The sequence below is a fragment of the Paramacrobiotus metropolitanus genome, unplaced genomic scaffold (genome assembly GCF_019649055.1).
Source record: "Paramacrobiotus metropolitanus isolate TYO unplaced genomic scaffold, Prichtersi_v1.0 Parri_scaffold0000067, whole genome shotgun sequence".
Taxonomy (NCBI): domain Eukaryota; kingdom Metazoa; phylum Tardigrada; class Eutardigrada; order Parachela; family Macrobiotidae; genus Paramacrobiotus; species Paramacrobiotus metropolitanus.
The window spans coordinates 231,236-248,559 of NW_026570287.1; the positions used below are offsets into that span (position 1 = coordinate 231,236).

The 17,324-nt window shown below is 38.6% G+C and overlaps 2 protein-coding genes across 2 annotated transcripts; both read left to right on the forward strand.

Annotated features, from left to right (window-relative positions):
* Window positions 1-1,776: 1,776 nt before the first annotated feature.
* LOC129594281 (atrial natriuretic peptide receptor 1-like) lies at window positions 1,777-8,412 on the forward strand. Its single transcript, XM_055490911.1, has 21 exons — window positions 1,777-1,812; window positions 2,735-2,760; window positions 2,865-3,175; window positions 3,565-3,608; window positions 3,698-3,736; window positions 4,133-4,240; window positions 4,352-4,489; window positions 4,642-4,692; window positions 4,881-5,054; window positions 5,194-5,335; window positions 5,432-5,507; window positions 5,579-5,822; window positions 5,893-6,069; window positions 6,142-6,493; window positions 6,573-6,879; window positions 7,077-7,296; window positions 7,431-7,578; window positions 7,657-7,705; window positions 7,782-7,831; window positions 8,027-8,118; window positions 8,202-8,412. Exons 1-21 carry the CDS (start codon window positions 1,777-1,779, stop codon window positions 8,238-8,240), a joined length of 2,823 nt encoding a protein of 940 aa, XP_055346886.1. The 3' UTR covers window positions 8,241-8,412.
* Window positions 8,413-9,521: 1,109 nt separating this feature from the next.
* Window positions 9,522-16,491, forward strand: LOC129594316 (atrial natriuretic peptide receptor 1-like). Its single transcript, XM_055490958.1, has 23 exons — window positions 9,522-9,942; window positions 10,385-10,426; window positions 10,507-10,531; window positions 10,593-10,651; window positions 10,767-11,018; window positions 11,091-11,134; window positions 11,267-11,305; window positions 11,478-11,561; window positions 11,717-11,854; window positions 11,935-11,985; window positions 12,104-12,277; window positions 12,357-12,498; window positions 12,657-12,732; window positions 12,842-13,088; window positions 13,373-13,549; window positions 13,674-14,016; window positions 14,102-14,408; window positions 14,613-14,832; window positions 14,930-15,077; window positions 15,219-15,267; window positions 15,426-15,475; window positions 15,720-15,805; window positions 16,219-16,491. Exons 1-23 carry the CDS (start codon window positions 9,612-9,614, stop codon window positions 16,279-16,281), a joined length of 3,147 nt encoding a protein of 1,048 aa, XP_055346933.1. The 5' UTR covers window positions 9,522-9,611; the 3' UTR covers window positions 16,282-16,491.
* The last annotated feature ends 833 nt before the right edge of the window (window positions 16,492-17,324 follow it).

A 17,324-nucleotide genomic window follows, 5' to 3' on the forward strand; every position in this document is an offset into this window, starting at 1 on the left:
TAAAATTTGCAAATCCGTAAAAGTACATTTAAAATCATTTTCCGCTGGTGTACAAGCAATACCATGCATAAATGCTGTTGCAATGGGCTAACATAAATACGTAATTGTTCTGAAGCGCAATAAATTAAGCATATCCCACTCGAGCAATGAAATTTGTTTTCATATTTTAAAATCAATATTTTACCATACAGCCCAGAAAGCGTGGAAGCATTTACGATAATTATCCCTTGGTCGTACAGAGTACAATGGAATTTGCGTTACGCACGACACATGAAAATGATCCTATGGAACAACCGCCCAGGTCAAGATCATTGTATCATTTCGCTGGAACTACAATCCTTCGCAAGTCATCAATACCGAAATAAAATTGCTCAACATCGTTTTGGAGGATTTTTTTGCACTACAGAGTACATACAGTCTGACGTACCTTCAAACTGCCATTTAAACGCAAAAAATATCTTTAGATTCCATGCCCTCCATCAGGACTTACGTACTGCCCTCCATCAGGACTATTTCTTGCACTTTTGGGCGAAAAATTGTGCAATAAGGTGTTCAGGTTATAAAGAACATAGCCGTACTTTGCGATTGCTGCATCTAGTTTCACTTACAATAAACAGACATGAGCACATATCTCGCATTTTATCAATTCGTATCAAGGGTCACTAAATTTCCGAAAGGCCTTGGGAAGGGGATAGTACTGCATTATACGAGTGCTGTATAAATAGAGCATTTTTTCCTGGAACAGATTCTCTGATCTTCCAAGCTACTTCCGATTATGGTGGAGAAACTGGAAACCATAACGCCTGCTGCACTAATATTATTCCTGCGCCTGAGCCGTTACGGCTAGTTCACGCTTTGCTGAATAATAAAAGCCTTGCACATTTTATTTGGCATTCCTTCGTTATTAATTTGCTATTTGACATCGAAGTGTTAAGCACCGATTTAAGCAACTGCCGAAAGCCGAGGATGCGCCGTGGCTGTTAGTAATTATTTTATTCCGTAATATAAAGAGTAGAAGTACAGTATGTGTATGACTGCAGTTATATGCAGATGTCCCATACTAGAATATCCTACACAGGCCGTCAGTGCTGTACGTTCACTACGTTGTGCATTAGTTATTGTACGCGCGTGCTTTAGAAGATTTTGCTATTCGGAGTTTGTGTACGATCCTGTTAACTCAAACAAAACCGCCGACGTATCCGATGTGCTCCTTCCTACTCTCCCGCTTGCCGCAAGTAACCGGAAGCGCTGTGCAGATGCCGGTATAATAATGCAGGTATATGCACAGAGTACATGCACAGAGACGTCAGCACATTTAAAACCCAACAAAGCAGTTTATCGCTGCAGGTATATGGGAATTCGAGCAGTTATTTTGATAATTGAGATCACTTTGGGAATTGCACGGCACATTATTCCAGAAAAACCATCCGACCAGTCCGTGATTCTATTGAGACATCCGGCATTTGCTGTAGCATTTTTAGCAGACAGTAAATATTTTTTCTCAGCATTTAAACGATCGGGACTCCATGCATGCCTGGCACGACCTACGTTTAATACACATATTAGGCGTCTCATTATTGTTAATATTTTGCTGCTTCAAATTACTGGATTCCCAGCTAATGAATGTCACTTTAATTACCATACATATTGGTTCGAATCCACTGTACGGATATAATCAGTCTGCTCCCGTTTTTTCGGTTGCGGTTGATCATATCAAAGCCCTGTATCCGAATAGTTTGAGCAATATGCGGCATGTGCCGTTTTTCTTACGTGGCCATGACCTTTGCCGGGAAGGGGGAGACTTCACACCAGGTAAGAATAAATTTAGAAATTATATCCGTATCTGGAAATTGGATACGAGAATGAATTCAGTTCCGGAAAATAATTTCGTCACATATAAGGTAAACTTGATTAGATTGCAAATGGAAACGATGCAAAACACCATGATAGAAGTACATGCTGTTGCTTAATATGGTTTTCGTTGAAATAAACAGTTATTAAAGTCTAAACAAAATCGACCTACCTAAATTCATTATCTTGCAAAACCAAATCTGTTTCAGAATTCATCGCCGGAGTCTATTATAACAACACAGAAATTTTCGATAACACAACTCAATTTCCAGTGCTAGCCCACGCCGGTACGCAGAATATATTTAGTGAATATTTCATGTTTTTATTGCAGCGCTCAAAGAAACCCACTGTTGCATGCACAATTTTTAATACCCTTCTGATCATGAGTGTATATTGTGGCTGAAGTCGAAATTGTTATTGTAGTTATCATACCCGCTTTTGTATCTATTTTGACCGTATAGTCTACACATATTCAATAGAGCACGTGAACGATTTATGGGCATAATTACGATTAAATGCGTTAACATCTTGCAGATTGCTCAGATCAAAGCATGCCCCTTGCAGATCTAGCACGAGGTAAGATTTACTTTTTATTCATCGCTAATATTGACATAATTTGCGAACAAGCCTTTGTGGCTCCTGGGAATCTTTAGAGTGTCTGACATTTTTTACCACATTGTTGATTTTCCATGTATCAGGAGGCTATGCAAACAGTCTACAAAATTATTGCGGACTGCAGAGCTTCTGCTACGTACTCCTTAAAATGTACCCTTTTATATATACATCCATATGTAAAAACATAGATGTATTGAGAAATCGTAGAACGACAGAACTTTTGAATGGCAACGTTTTATTATAACTAGAACCAGTTTTTATGTTGCAGAATGGAATTTACCCACTTTTTACAAGGTAAATATCCGGTACATGTTCCTATACCGTGGTATTAATGTCTGAACAAGTGTAATACCGATGGGATTACATAAAGTCCGTACACTTTTGCTATTTAAATATAGTGTTGCCGGGGACACTCGACTGGTGAACAAAAACCGCTACAGTACCACTTCCGCTATTGCTTCGCTGTCTGGACCTGACGTTATTACGACAATATATAAACTTTTCGAGAGATTTCGATGGCGTACGATAACCTTGATCTGCGACGAGCTGAAACAGTCACCCGGCCTATCCAATTTCTTCGTCATACAGTGCGGGGATGCCAGGAGAATGCTGGCCGACCGTGGTTACACGTGGTACTTTAGACAAATTAACACCGCCGAGGAACAACGGTTCCATGACTATCTGACAGAATTTAAGGACAGATGTCGAGGTAGGAACTCATCAATTATTCCTACGCGCTTTTGTGCAAACTCCCCATACCGGATAACATGTCAGAAAATTTTATATGTGTTATGCATTCGGAATGACATAAAAGACAATCGGTGTCAATATTTCATAGAAGCATAAGTCAGGTCCTTTTCGATCTCAGAATGCACGAACCGTTAAATTAGTAAATCCTACTCGGATAAACAACCGGAAGGTCAAAGATGTTGTGTGCTACAAAACGCAGCTATCGGCCACTTTCCAGAAATACGTCTTATACAATTAGTGCGAAATATCTTCTGTGCAAAGCACATATTGATACTGAATACATATCGTATGCAGGCAATGACCAAAAGGAATACATATCCAGAAATAGCAAGTCTGTTTTCATTACAGTGTTTATTTTCCTTACTTTACCAACGTTTCTCCGCAAAATAATGGTAAGTGTCTTTCTGCAATGATTCTTACCATGCACTTAGTCAAATACCTACAAAATGCCGCCTTATACCTGTTTGGAATATTTTCTCAGCTTGCAGCAAGCGAACTAGGATTAACGCAAGGAGACTATGTAAGTTGTGACAAACGGTACAAGTACAAACGGTCTACTTCTCGTGCAGAGTAAAGTCCATTAACGAAGGGTAATTGCGCCACGTAACGTTTCTTTTTTCTACTATGATGGTCCGCCATGAAGGGTATAACAGCTAATTTAATGAAGATGCTCTATGTGTTTTTACATCAAATCGATCCATACAGTCAGCGCTATTGCATTAAGTCGCTCGAAGTAGTTTGTGCTCGAATTTAAAACCAACTATGCTGACAACGACGTTCACACTCGACGCACCGTCGCACCTACTGCAATCCTAGCTACATCATCCGTATATTCGTTTACCTTCTCTGAGTCCTTGACGCGAAAATTAAAGGTTCACTTAAACATGACCGCCTGTTTGAGTTGATATATATGTAGGTATTCGTTACACTTCAGCCCACCACGAGACCAGGCATTTCTCCAATTACCTGGATGACTGCTCCGGATGGCAATCGTAGCTATAATAATATCAGCCGCGAAGATGAGGTACTGTATTTCCCATGCCAGCAATATAGGCCGGATCGCTGCAACACATTATATTTCGGCAGCACTGCACTGTCATCCAGGCCGCTTCATTTCCTTTTTTAATGTTTCTAGATCATATTCCGGGCTTATCAAAACCTAATTGTCTTGACCGGTGTTAATCCTGACTGGAACGCAATAACCAACTTAACCGATGAAATTGCCAGTAAAAAAAGGAAGCTCTTTGATCAGTATACGCCGGCAGGGGACGAGGTGCGACACATGGCATGCAATACTGCTATTGCTCATTATTTAGCATTTTCGGAACATTCTTCTCTTGCACATAAATAATATTTAACTTTCCGTGGTGCTAAGGCAATTTCATTTCTGACCTTTTGTGCCCCATTATATTTCTGTGTATTTAGCGGAACGAACTCCAGATATGTATATACGAGTCGACAATGATGTTCGCACAGGTAAATGCGAGACTCCAGCAACGACTACATACGTAACTCGGTCAAATAAATTAATGTGTTGCGTATATGTTAAATTTCTGTTGTATTCATAATAATTGACAATCTGTATCATGCATATATTATTTATAATGTTGTAATTATTTATTAGTGGTAGAAGTACATACTTACAAGTGGGTATATACTTCCAGATTTATAACGAAAATTATCCTCAAGACCTGACCATGGCTAAACCGGAGTTCATATCCAAAACCTTCAACCGGACATTCAATTTCGCAGCAAGGAATTTTTCTACGGATAAAAACGGTGCCATGATAAACTACATTGTTGTCCTTCGCTTGGACCCCGTTAGCAAACTTTTCATGGTAGGTTGTGCTTAGCACCTTTATTGTATGTTGTGCTTTATGTATATCACATATTTTTTATAACATCAGTATTTGAATCTTTGGATATAAACGCAATCATAGAATGTATACTTCTACGCAATTTTTTTGTTATCGGCAGACAGCAATGATATATAATCCGATGGTAGAGGCGTTCACAAATGTGAACTATTCCTTGTGGTACTGGGTCAATCGAAATGATACGCCTCCAGACAAACCGCCTTGTGGATTTGCCCATAATGAATGCTCATACACCGAAGCAGGTAATTTACAATCTATAGTGACCTATACAGGTTAAGGCTTACCTCTGCGAGATATTTTGTTTTTAATTTAAAATTTACCATATCAACTGGTTACAGAATCGGCCATGACCAAAGGTGTTGCGGCAGCATTCGCTTTGGCAGTGGTAACGATTGGAACCGCGGGCGTCATCTTGTACGAGTTTTAAATAAAAACATTTAAGCTTTAAACAAAGACATTTTTTTATATCCATATTACATATTTAGATTGATAAAACGTCAAAGAGATTTAGCCGATTTATGGTGGTACATTGAGCCGGGCGCTTTGACATATCCTGCTAACAAAGCCCACATCCAAAGGATAGAATCGTTTACGGCTGTGGAAGACGGAATTGTTGGCCTTAGGATGCATTATCGTTATCAAAACGTTTATGCGACGATACTGTCTATGAACAATGGACAGGGCATTCCGCTATCCCGGCATCGGAAGTTACTTGCGTATTTGTACAATGTAAGCGCCAGCGTTGACCTTTATGAGTAAGACATGAATGCAACGATTACGGAAAGAGAAATATTTATAGTTACGTCACATCGCACACGAAAACATTGCTCCACTTGTCGGCATTTCCCAAATTGAACACACGGTAATACTGGTAAGCGAATATGGCTCAAAGGGCACTTTACGCCATCTGCTGAGTATGGGAGAATTCAGGATGGATCCTAAATTGCACTGTTCACTGTGTTGGGATTTATTTGAGGTACGTGAGCGGCGAATGTACTTTTCCGAGGTTCGTGTCCAGTATAAGATTCTTTTGATTCATTAATTTCAGGGTGTGGAATATTTGCAGAAAACAGTATTCGGCGGTCACGGAAATCTAAGCAGTTTTTTATGTTCAGTTAACTCAAGATTTTCACTTAAAATTTGCCAAACCGGTTATGATAAAATTTACGAAATTCTTAATGCTGTCAAAGAAGTCCATGACGCTGGGCATCTGGAAGCTGTACAGAGTTTATGGAAGCCTGTCGAATTTATTCGGTTGAAAGGTCAAAGTGCCTACTTTCGCCAAACGCTCAAAGATATAAGGGATACTGATATCTTCGCTATGGCGATGATAATTTATGAAATTATCACGCACAAGCTGCCGCATAACATCGAAGATTTTTCTTTCGATGTTGTAAAAGGTAACCACATATTCGACAACTGTTTTTTTTAAGCAGCGGGTTAACGTTGATGATGTATAAAGTATTGTCTTCATTACAGTAACTTCAGCCAAAGTAATTTACGAAGGAAATTTTCGTATCACGGAAGAGGAGTTGTTGGTTGCGTTCCCCTTGCGGCACTTACTGAATTCGTGCTTTTCGAGTCTTACTGAAAATCGTCCAAACACCAAAGTTTTTCGTGCTAAACTACAGAAAATCATGATCAAGCCAAAACCGTATTTTGAACAAATTGCTCGGGATCTGGAGTCCCATTCCAGGCGACTGGAGGAAGCGGTCAGGGACAGGACTCTGGAACTTTTGGATGAAATAGAAAAAGCTGATTTGCTTCTGCAGGAATTACTCCCACTGTACGTACCGGCTATAATATATTGTACTTGTGTATATAGTCGATCAGCTTAGGATCTCTACCTGTACGTTAGTGAATCTTTCTAAGTACCGTACAAATACTTATCATTAATGCAGGTGGTTGTCCTAATTTTATTTATCACAATTTTATTTTCCTATAAAGCATTAAAGTTTCAGAAATTCTTTTAATTTATTGCAGACCACTCGTAAAACAACTTCGCAACAAGGAATTAGTTGCACCGGAATATTATGATGGCGTGACAGTATTATTTAGTGATCTACCGGAATTCGCACAAGTCGGCTTGCAGTGTACACCCATGGAAGTTATAGGTTTTCTCAACACAATTTACTCAACGTTCGACGAGGTCATACCACAGTTTGATGTGTACAAACTGGAAACTATAAACGATAGTTATGTTGTAAGCAAAATAATTTGCATAAGTATTTCATAAGTAGTAAAAATGCGACAACATTTAAACTACGAAGACAGGCTTAGTAGTGCAAGTGCTGTTCTGCATGTTCTATCGTTATAAGACACCTTTTGTTGTGACAGATTACAAGTGGAGCACCGGTCCGCAATGGATCCGAGCATGCCGTTGTGATATGCAATCTGGCTCTGGAACTCATCAAAACATCGAGGAAAATACACAGTCCTCTGGATGCGGACCGCCCGGTGGAAAGTCGCATCGGCGTAAACACGGGTCAGTGGCACGCCCATGTGTCCTTTATCCTTTGTGTGGCTGAAATAATTGCTACTTTGTAGTACTGTTTGTCTGCAGGTCCAGTAGTGGCTGGAATCGTTGGGAAGAAAATGCCGCACTACTGCTTGTACGCATTTGCTCATCTATGAAACCTAACTATTATTTTTTTGTACTAGTATAGTAATGACTTTTAATCTATGCAGGTTTGGGGATACTATCAACATATGCAGTAGAATGGGAAGTCTCGGAGAAGGTAAAAAAATCGAGCACGTCTTGAAGTTTTTAGTATTACTGTAATTTGCAATGATATGTGCGGCTTGCGCACCACTCCACCACTTATACGAGTATACAAACAGTAGAGTACAATAGATGCATAAGCGGTGACAGGTAACTCGTTACAATTTGAATGTTACTACACATTGTGTCTATCCTTATAAATGTTTTGCAGAAGGAAAGATTCACCTCAGCGAAACAACTAGTGCTATGATAATGCATCGAAAGGATTTTTTTGTGATACCACGAGGAGAAATATATGTCAAGGTTCGATTTATTGTTCTTTATCTATTGCTGCTTTGTTGGATGTAGACGCTTTCGTTGGGTATTCATAGGCCTTGTTTTTGCAGGGTAAAGGAGTGATGAACACGTTCTGGCTGACGAAATAATTAGTTCGATTTATGTTTTTTCGCCTTTAATATACGATGTGCGCCTGTTTCAGTTGCCTCGCAAAATGTGTTCTGATAAAATTACGCATTTTTCTCCTAAGCGCCGTGAAAAATTTTTTGTGCTCACAATCAGCGAAGTTTTTCATTGCCGCAATTCTTTGCACACTTAACATAAACCGATGGCTACTGGCTGCAATATGTGAATATAAGGACTAGCTGGACATCTCATTTGCTCGCGCAATAACATAGTTTTAAATTCAAACACAGTAGCTGTATTAGATTAGTGCAAAAATATAATTTGTAGATGCGATTCATTCAGTTTCAGAACGTGTGGCATGCATAGTATTATGAATATCCACAAAGCACAAAAACAAGTATTAAGTCATTCTAGGTCTATAACAATTACGCAAAAATCCCATATAATCATGACTCAATTACCATATGTACGGTAATAAACATTATAAGCATAAAAGCGTTAAGCCAATCGATTTGCAGCCATTTGTACGGCACGAAAAAACCGCAGATTCACGATAAATTGGAAACTAAAGGCACTGTAGGAAATACTACATAGTAACAGTTCTTCTTTGTGGTAAGGTTTCAAAAGTTAAATTTAGTATTTTCTCAGTTTTGACTTGATGTAATTATTTTCCGGAGCGAGTGCGTGTTTTGAGGTTTTAATTCTGAAAGAGCAAAGCAAGGCTGCGTGCATTAACGAAATCATACTTTCTCGATAGCTATAGCGGGCAGTGTATTTAAGACGTAGCGGCTAGCGTTAAGTATACGAGTATCTTGGTAATTCCGTCTTGTCTATTAGATCTGGACAACTGATGCTGGAACCATGTTTGGTTCCGACGACGTCAAGTAAGCTTACAATCAGAAGCTTGTATCCGATATTATCCTCTAAAATGCACCATAGTTTTAATTAATGCATGAAAAATGCACTGGTGCATATGTGGCTGCACGCATCAGGTGTCTGTTGTTCGGGATAGACGACATTAGAATCTGCTTATTATATGTTGGCAGCCTCGGGATGATCATATAGACTTCCGATTTCCGTTAAGCGGCATATTTGATATGAAGCGTATTATTGTTATCATTGCATGCTCCCCACTTCAGTATCAAGTTTCATTAGCCTATGTACGTGGTACCCACCGATAAACTTTTCTGGTACATGCACATTATTTGCTATGACAGTTCCCGTGAGAATTAAAATCTGACGGCAGCGATGGTTACTCCCTTTTGGTTATTAGACCGTACTTGTCGTTCCAGCTGCAACTACAGTACCTGTATTGTTAACCACATTCTTATATTATCGAACTCAAAAGATGCTCACGTTGAGCGTGTTGGTCATGTATAGTGGATATTATCAAGATGCTGTTTATTGTAATCCGTTTAATATTTTTCGGTGTTTGTGGAGTGCAAGGGATAATTAAGAACGTGGCCTTAGTATCGGTTCATGTCGGCAACAATCCCATATACGGTTATTTTTTGGCTCGACCTGCTTATGAAGTTGCCGTTAGACATATCAAAAAGCAGTATCCGCTATCTTTGGGGAATATGCAATACTTTCCAGTGGTCAAAGAAGGCTACGATCTGTGTGCCGAAGGTGGAGACCATGTGCCTGAAGCTTTCTTGGATTTTTATTATAATCGCTCGGATATATTTAAATCCGATGATGTCTATCCTGTCTTAGCTAGCCCTGGTATGCATACAGTACAGAACTCGTACAATCACGCTCAGCTAACATTTCTTTAAAACTTGATTTAACCGTATTCGTCTACAAAATATTGTTCTGCTGTATACAACAAGTATTGGATTTCTAAAAGCATATAAGCATTACTTTATAAGAGACCGGCTCATTATCAGATACGTGAACTATGAAACACTACTTGCACTAGTTATATTCCTGTTTCTGAAAATTATAAGATTTAAAGCTAACATTACGATTAATTAATTAATATTATTGAAGCATACACGAACCCAACCTTTATAATTTGCAGTTCACGGATTATGTAGTAATGTGATTGAGTGATTCAATAAATTTTGTGTCAGGGATGATATAACCAGTCGGTTATAAGTTTTCCGTTTGTTAGTTCATTACCTGGTTCTACCCTATTGCAAGCGCGTAAATTTTGAATTTTCAGAGTGCTCCCTTCAAGCAATCCAGCTGGCTGATCTTGCTCGTGGTAAATGAAATTGCTTCTTGTAAATAGCTGTTGTTCCGTATCTCGATTTTTCAAAATAACTCCTGAAATTTTTGTTTCAGAATACGATTTACCTTACTTTACAAGGTATGATTAGGTCCTATTTTAGCTGACTGGCTGATTGTGGTGACTAATTTTATTAAATTAGCGTGGCAGGAGATCTGCGACTGACAAACAAAACACGATATTCCACAACAGCCGCAACAGGTAACGTCGAAATTATGTAAACACTTTGTAAAATTACTTAAGTTTTATCATAGTGTGTTGCTGGTACGAGTAATTCTGAGAAAAGCTTTTCCTGACCATATCTTGATCAATGCAGCTTCTCTTGCCGGGCCGGATGTTGGAGCCGCCATTGCCGCTTTATTAGAATTATATTCTTGGAGAACGATAACCTTAATCTGTGATACACTTTCCCTTCACGTGGGATTAGCCAATTTTTTTGTTGTTCAATGTGGGGATGCCAAAAAGTTAATGGACAGAGAAAAATATCCAGGTTATGTTCGGGAAATTGACTCTTCCATTGGACAGGATTACACTGAACTCCTACAAAGTTTTAAAGACCGTAGCAGAGGTAAAATAAATAAACCGCATCGATTTAAACTAAAATTAACCACTTAAATCAATAACACTGCTTTACTTTCAGTGTTCATATTCCTTACAATGCCGGTTTACATAAGGCGTTTAATGGTGAGCAGATGCTTGTTAATGAGTGAACCCAGCACCAATAAATTACTAATATTGTTGATGGTCAAGAGCTTTGCTTTCCTAGCAAATCTCTTCCACTTGTGAATTTGATCCAATTTTTGTATACTTTTTTAGATAACGGCACATCTGCTAAACATGACGTCTGGAGGATTTGTAAGTGGCGGTTGTTTCCGGTCGATTCACTTACATTTTAAGAGTGTTTTGCGAACGTAAATGTTACACTTAAAATGTATTGATCATACCAATTAGTCCTAATTAATGTATTGCTTCATCGATAAATTCTTAATTGTGGTGTTGTATAAAGAAAGCGCTGCTTCTGTTAAAGGTTTTTATCACACTTCAACCTACCGAGCGTCCCGGTATACAAGCTGTCAACTGGAACCAAAAGGGAGACGAAAAGAATAACGCGGTAAGCGACGTGGTTATAAAATTTTTAACAGAATATCTGTAGACGACAGTTCTTGCACACTTTGTTAAAAAGTATATAAAATATCGCTGCCAAGAGGTGCACTCTAAATAGTTGTACTCAGCTTTTAATTATTTTAATTTGGTGGATTGTTTTAGATAGCGTCAGTAGCGTACCGGAATCTAATCGTTCTTAGCGGAATGAATCCGAACTGGACGGAAATCAAGAATTTGACAGATGAAATAGCCGAAGAGGGAAAGCGGCAGTATAACACGACAACTCTTCCCGGGGACGAAGTAATTCCCGAAATGTCTTCCTTGAAATACATAAAAATATAAGGAAGTCTGTTTACCCTTTCCGGCATCTTTCCTTGTAGAAGAACGAACAAATAACATCGGTTTATGAATCAACAATGATGTTTGCTCAGGTATGCAATCTCTCACGCGCAGCTGTAAGATTATTCACATGCATATTGCATATGCAGCTCCACGAAAACGCCTCGGCACAGATATTAAACTTTAATTATTATGGAATTTTCTATGCAGATATTCAACGAGTCTTATCCGGAGGTGTTCACCATGCGTAAAAGTGATTTTATTAAAACGTATTTCAATCGGGAATTTAATTTTGCCGGACGGACATATGCTACGGATGAGAATGGGGGCATGGTGAACTACATTGTTGTCAGCCGATTAAACCCTAATACGACAAACCTGGAAGTACGAAAATAGTATTATTGCTCTAATGCGTTAGCTGGCTAAATATCTGAGTTTCTGACTAGTTAAGTGCTACTTGTAGGTAGCAATGATCTACAATGCCACATCCCGAAGTTTTGTTAATATCGTGCCAGAATTGTGGTACTGGGTTAACCGAGACGATCCTCCTCCCGATAAACCGTTGTGTGGATTTCGAGAAAACGAATGCGATGTTTCCCACATAGGTACGCTAGCGTAAGCGCAATAATATGGCATATTGCCCGTAATCATAAAAGGCACATGTGCAAAAATATTAACCTGATGTGTTTTGTCAATCTGCGTTTGCCTGCGTAATTTTTTTTGCGTTTTGTGATGATTACTACTTCATGCACTGTTGCTTCAGGTTCGGCCATAAAAACTGGAGTTTCGGTTGCGGCGGCTTTTATTGCTCTGGTGACCTTTGCCAGCTTTGCTTATTGGTACTGAAGTACATACGGTTGCAACATGGTGTTTGGGTTTACAATCGTATACCTGCACATGTACTGACAGTACAGTATGAAACAGCTGATTTCAGTCTGTGGTTTGCAGCTGGACAAAACGGCGCCAGGAGCTTTATGATCCATGGTGGATACTTGATCCTGAGAAATTTAGTTTTGCTCCAAGATATCAAGATACGACCGACAACTTTACTAAAAAGCTTGCGGACTTGAAGCTAGGAGTTGTTGCCAGATACACTACGCGGCACGTCTATGCTTTAAATATTTCCAAAACTCCAGAGATGGACATCATCCAACATATCGCAAATAAAAAACAACTTCTCATCACGCTTTATCAGGTATCATATAAATAGTATTTGGTACCTGTCGAGTATCGAACTTCTCTGATGCGTTAGTTCAGCGATAGCGAAACTAATATCTATAAACAGCGACAACATATGTACACGTATGTACTGTTGTAATTAATTAAAGAATCTATTAACCATAACGCGTAGCGTATAGTAATTTTTAAAATACATGAAGAAGTTTTGAAAGCAGACAACGATTCTAGAACACTCGTATAGTATTCGCTCATTATACAAGGCACAGTAACATGGTGCATTGACTGCATTCATTCGAATAGCTGAGGGGCGTATCTCACTACAACATCGCACGCTTTGGAGGCATTGTTCGGTATACGGCGGATTATTTTCTTATTTCCGAGTACGGTTCAAAAGCAACGCTGCGCCAGTTTATTGAAAAAGAACATATAGTGATCGATAAAGATCTAAAGTCCTCGCTGATGTGGGATATATTAGAGGTAACTCGCGTCGTGATACTTTAAGAGAAAAAACATACAAAAGTTACTATATTGTATCGGTGTGTGCATGTGTGCTGTTACCATTAACAAAAAATTGCGATGAAATTCATTGACTGATTGATAGGGTCTGGACTACCTGCACCAAAGTTCAGCTGGACTACACGGAAACTTGAACAGTTTATCTTGCATTCTGGATGCCAGATACTGCTTAAAAATAGCTCAAGCAAAATATTGCAAGTTTTTTGACTTGCTTAACATATCAAGAAGTCTCGAAGTCGATTGCGTGGAATTACTGTGGAAATCTCCGGAACTATTGCCCCATAAAACAACTAAAGGAGAAAAGCATAAAAAGATTCATTTAGCAACTAAAGAAAGTGATATATATTCGCTGGCAGTCATATTTTGCGAAGTGTACACCAGATCTTTGCCCCACGGAGCGACTCTGGATTCAATCAACTCTATTCATGGTAACTGCTCTCTTTTCAATTAGCATTTTCAACTAAGAAATTTAAATTAATTTTTTTCTACACACGTTGCATTTGATACTTGTAGAAGCTGTTAACAAAATCATCGACAATCATGGATACAGAATACCTGCAATACCCGAAAAGGTCATGCCTGAGAAGCTGCAGTATTTACTCCGTTTGTGCCTTGGTATTCCGAGTAAACGTCCAACGATCCGGATATTCCGCAAACACTTCCGCTCTGTCCTACGAAGACCAACTACGTACCTGGTTCACATAATGAAAAGGCTCGAAAAGCAAGCCGAAGATTTGGAACATCTGGTTGTCGAGCGGAACCGCGAACTGGAAGGAGAAATGCACAAAGCGGACTTGTTATTACAAGAAATGCTTCCGCTGTACGTACTGTTACATTTCCGCATCCGGGTTATACACGAAAAGAAAAATCCAATAATTAACTTTTAATAACTATAATTAGGCAATAGACCGCGAGACACTTTATTAAGCGTGTAAAACGATTTACACTAACTATTAGAAATTAATATTCTAGTGCTTACAGCATTGTGCTTAATTTTCGTACAGTTCATTATTTTGTGTTCTAGATCGATTGTTAGACGTCTTCGCAACAAACTACCAATTGCTCCTGAATTGTTTGAAAGCGCTACTATCATGTTTTGTGATATTCCTCTCTTTCAAGACATCGTTGTTACCAGCTCACCATTGGAGATTATTATTTTTCTCAATATGGTTTATTCCCACTTTGACCATCTTATCGAAGCCTTCGACGTTTACAAAGTTGAGACCATAAACGATTCCTATGTAGTAAGTGAACGACACGCATTTATATATGTATTCTGCTAGGCAAAATATCTACCTGTTCTTACAAATTAAAATTACTAATTATAACGAACTTTTATAGATTGCGAGTGGTCTTCCAATGCGCAACGGAATAGAACATGCGTATGAAATTAGCAAACTTGCACTGTCGCTTGTCAAGGCAGTGAGAAGGCTTCCGAACGCTGGTCTTGCCGAGCGAAGTGTGCAATTAAGAGTTGGAATTAATTCAGGTACAAATAAAACGGGCAATAAAACAAGTACTACTTTATTGTTCTCGCTACGTTTATGAAAATTAAATATGTTAATTTATTTTTATGCCAACGGTGAATGTGCGTTTCTGACGGCTTAAAAGTATTCTTGGCAATATTTAGGTCCCGTTGTGGCCGGGGTTATAGGAAAGCGTATGCCGAGATATTGTTTGTGAGTATAATGCATGGCAAATACTACAGTACAGATAGATCAGTAAATTGCAATATTTGATTATTCTTATACATCACTCTGTGACATACAGACATGGCCTTTTAATGGCAGGGAGTGCCTTGTTATTTTTGTAAGATTGTATAATTTAATATTTTCAGGTTCGGGGATACAATGAATACAGCAAGTCGAATGGAGAGCAATGGACAAGGTAAGCTAAGAGAGTAATTACAGCGTACTCTGGTAACATTTAAATGGTACGGCCATAGTGTAACAAATTACAACTGCCACTATAGTATTGCGATAATGATGACATTCAGAGGTTACTAGTGTCAGTAAAGGTCAAGTTTCACCGACAAACTTGCAGTACTCCCACTATAACGAGGGGAAAGGAGAAATACTGCAGTGTACTGTATACCCAGGATTAATATCCATGAATAGATTTTTTTGTGCAGAAGGAAGAATCCACATTAGCATGGCGACAAAGGAAATGGTCGAGTCAAGCTTTTACACTGAAGCCAGAGGATCTGTCAATATTAAGGTACCTTTCTACCAAACTACAGTCGAAGACTTGCAGCTAAATAATAAGAAAATTAATACAGAAGTGTTTTACAGCACTGCATAAAGCGTTGTGTTGAAACACATTTAATTCACTTCTTGTCGTTAATTTATTGCTACTAGTTATAATTCAAAATCTTAACTGACGTCAGTTAAGATTTTGAATTATACCTTATTATTTTTGATTATTATACCTATTTTTGAACTATTCGTCATATGACGAATATCTGTATTTACATATACCGAGAATTTAGAATCAAATTGTCACAGCAGATGCACAAGTTGAAAATATCAGCGTTTTAAACATTGCTAAAGTCTTCAATTCATATTCATAAAATTGGTGCTACAGTGATTCTGCACTTCTTGCTTGGTATGCTCAAATTTTCTGCCGCACAGGGAAAAGGGATAATGAAGACCTTCTGGCTCATCGAGAACTACGAGAAGGCGTTTGCTCTGTGATGAAAAAACAAAATAAAGGACACCATGCCGGACGTAACGGAGCGATCTCAAGAATGCATTTCCAGACCAAACAACGTTGAATGTTGACACTCTTAAAATTTTTTATTTGTATAATGTAATGTTTTTTATCCAGCTTATGGAACGGTATTTTGCGGAACACTTGATTCGGTGACTGATGTATATGCTACAATATTGAAACCAATAATTTATTAACAACAGAAGAAAACCCGGCGTCTATCCCACCAGTACTGTGATTCCCCGACACCCTCGACAAAAATTATTATGAACGTTCTACATAAGCATGCAAAAGAATATCCACAGTAATACTACCTAAGTACATACTACATATAAATGTGGTGGCGACGGTGATGCAGAGGAAGTTGTGAGTGTTCGCTGCTTGGCATTCCATTGTTATCAAAGTGCATGCTTTCCGAAATTTTAAGGCGTCGCTATTGCGCGAATTAGGTGCGCTCTGGCTTTTTTTAACCAACGACAACGCACATTCACGTACGTTTCGGCTTCGAAGCCGCAAAATCGTTATAGGAGATTTCTGTACTCTTACAGTAATCCCAATATACAAATTTCAAATCTATCGTAGTTAGAAATTATATTAATTTTGTAAAACAATCAAAATGCGGCTGTCAAGCTATAGCGGCTATTATTATAACTTTTTCAACCTTGTCACACAACAAAATGAAGTAATCGCACAATGCAGTGCGGCTTTATTTTAGGAAAACCCTAATGAAATCATGTTTGTCACAGTTTTGCCGCTGCATGTGTAAGAGAATTTAAAGAATTTTTATCTAAAACTATTCTGAACAGCGTCTATAACACAATTTGTTGGGTAGTAGTATTCTATTTGCCGTTATAAATAATCCGATGGGTGTGCCCATTGCGAAGGTATGATCACCCCAGGGACCACAGATACCCATAGCCAAAGGTGTTTCTTTGGTACCATACTTGATCGTGCCAGAATATAATTCAAAGATGATTAATTAGCGATACTGCTAATTTACTTGTAGGTTTTGCGAATTTGTACCGTT

Bases quoted from the DNA above. Each gene is read 5' to 3' on its own strand.
- LOC129594316 (XM_055490958.1), top strand. From the start codon at position 9,612: ATGCTGTTTATTGTAATCCGTTTAATATTTTTCGGTGTTTGTGGAGTG. The intron at 10,427-10,506 runs GTAAATGAAATT...TTTTTGTTTCAG, and splicing joins GCTGGCTGATCTTGCTCGTG to AATACGATTTACCTTACTTT. The intron at 13,089-13,372 runs GTATCATATAAA...TCATTCGAATAG, and splicing joins TTCTCATCACGCTTTATCAG to CTGAGGGGCGTATCTCACTA.
- LOC129594281 (XM_055490911.1), top strand. From the start codon at position 1,777: ATGACCTTTGCCGGGAAGGGGGAGACTTCACACCAG. The intron at 4,490-4,641 runs GTGCGACACATG...CTGTGTATTTAG, and splicing joins ATACGCCGGCAGGGGACGAG to CGGAACGAACTCCAGATATG. The intron at 5,336-5,431 runs GTAATTTACAAT...AACTGGTTACAG, and splicing joins ATGCTCATACACCGAAGCAG to AATCGGCCATGACCAAAGGT.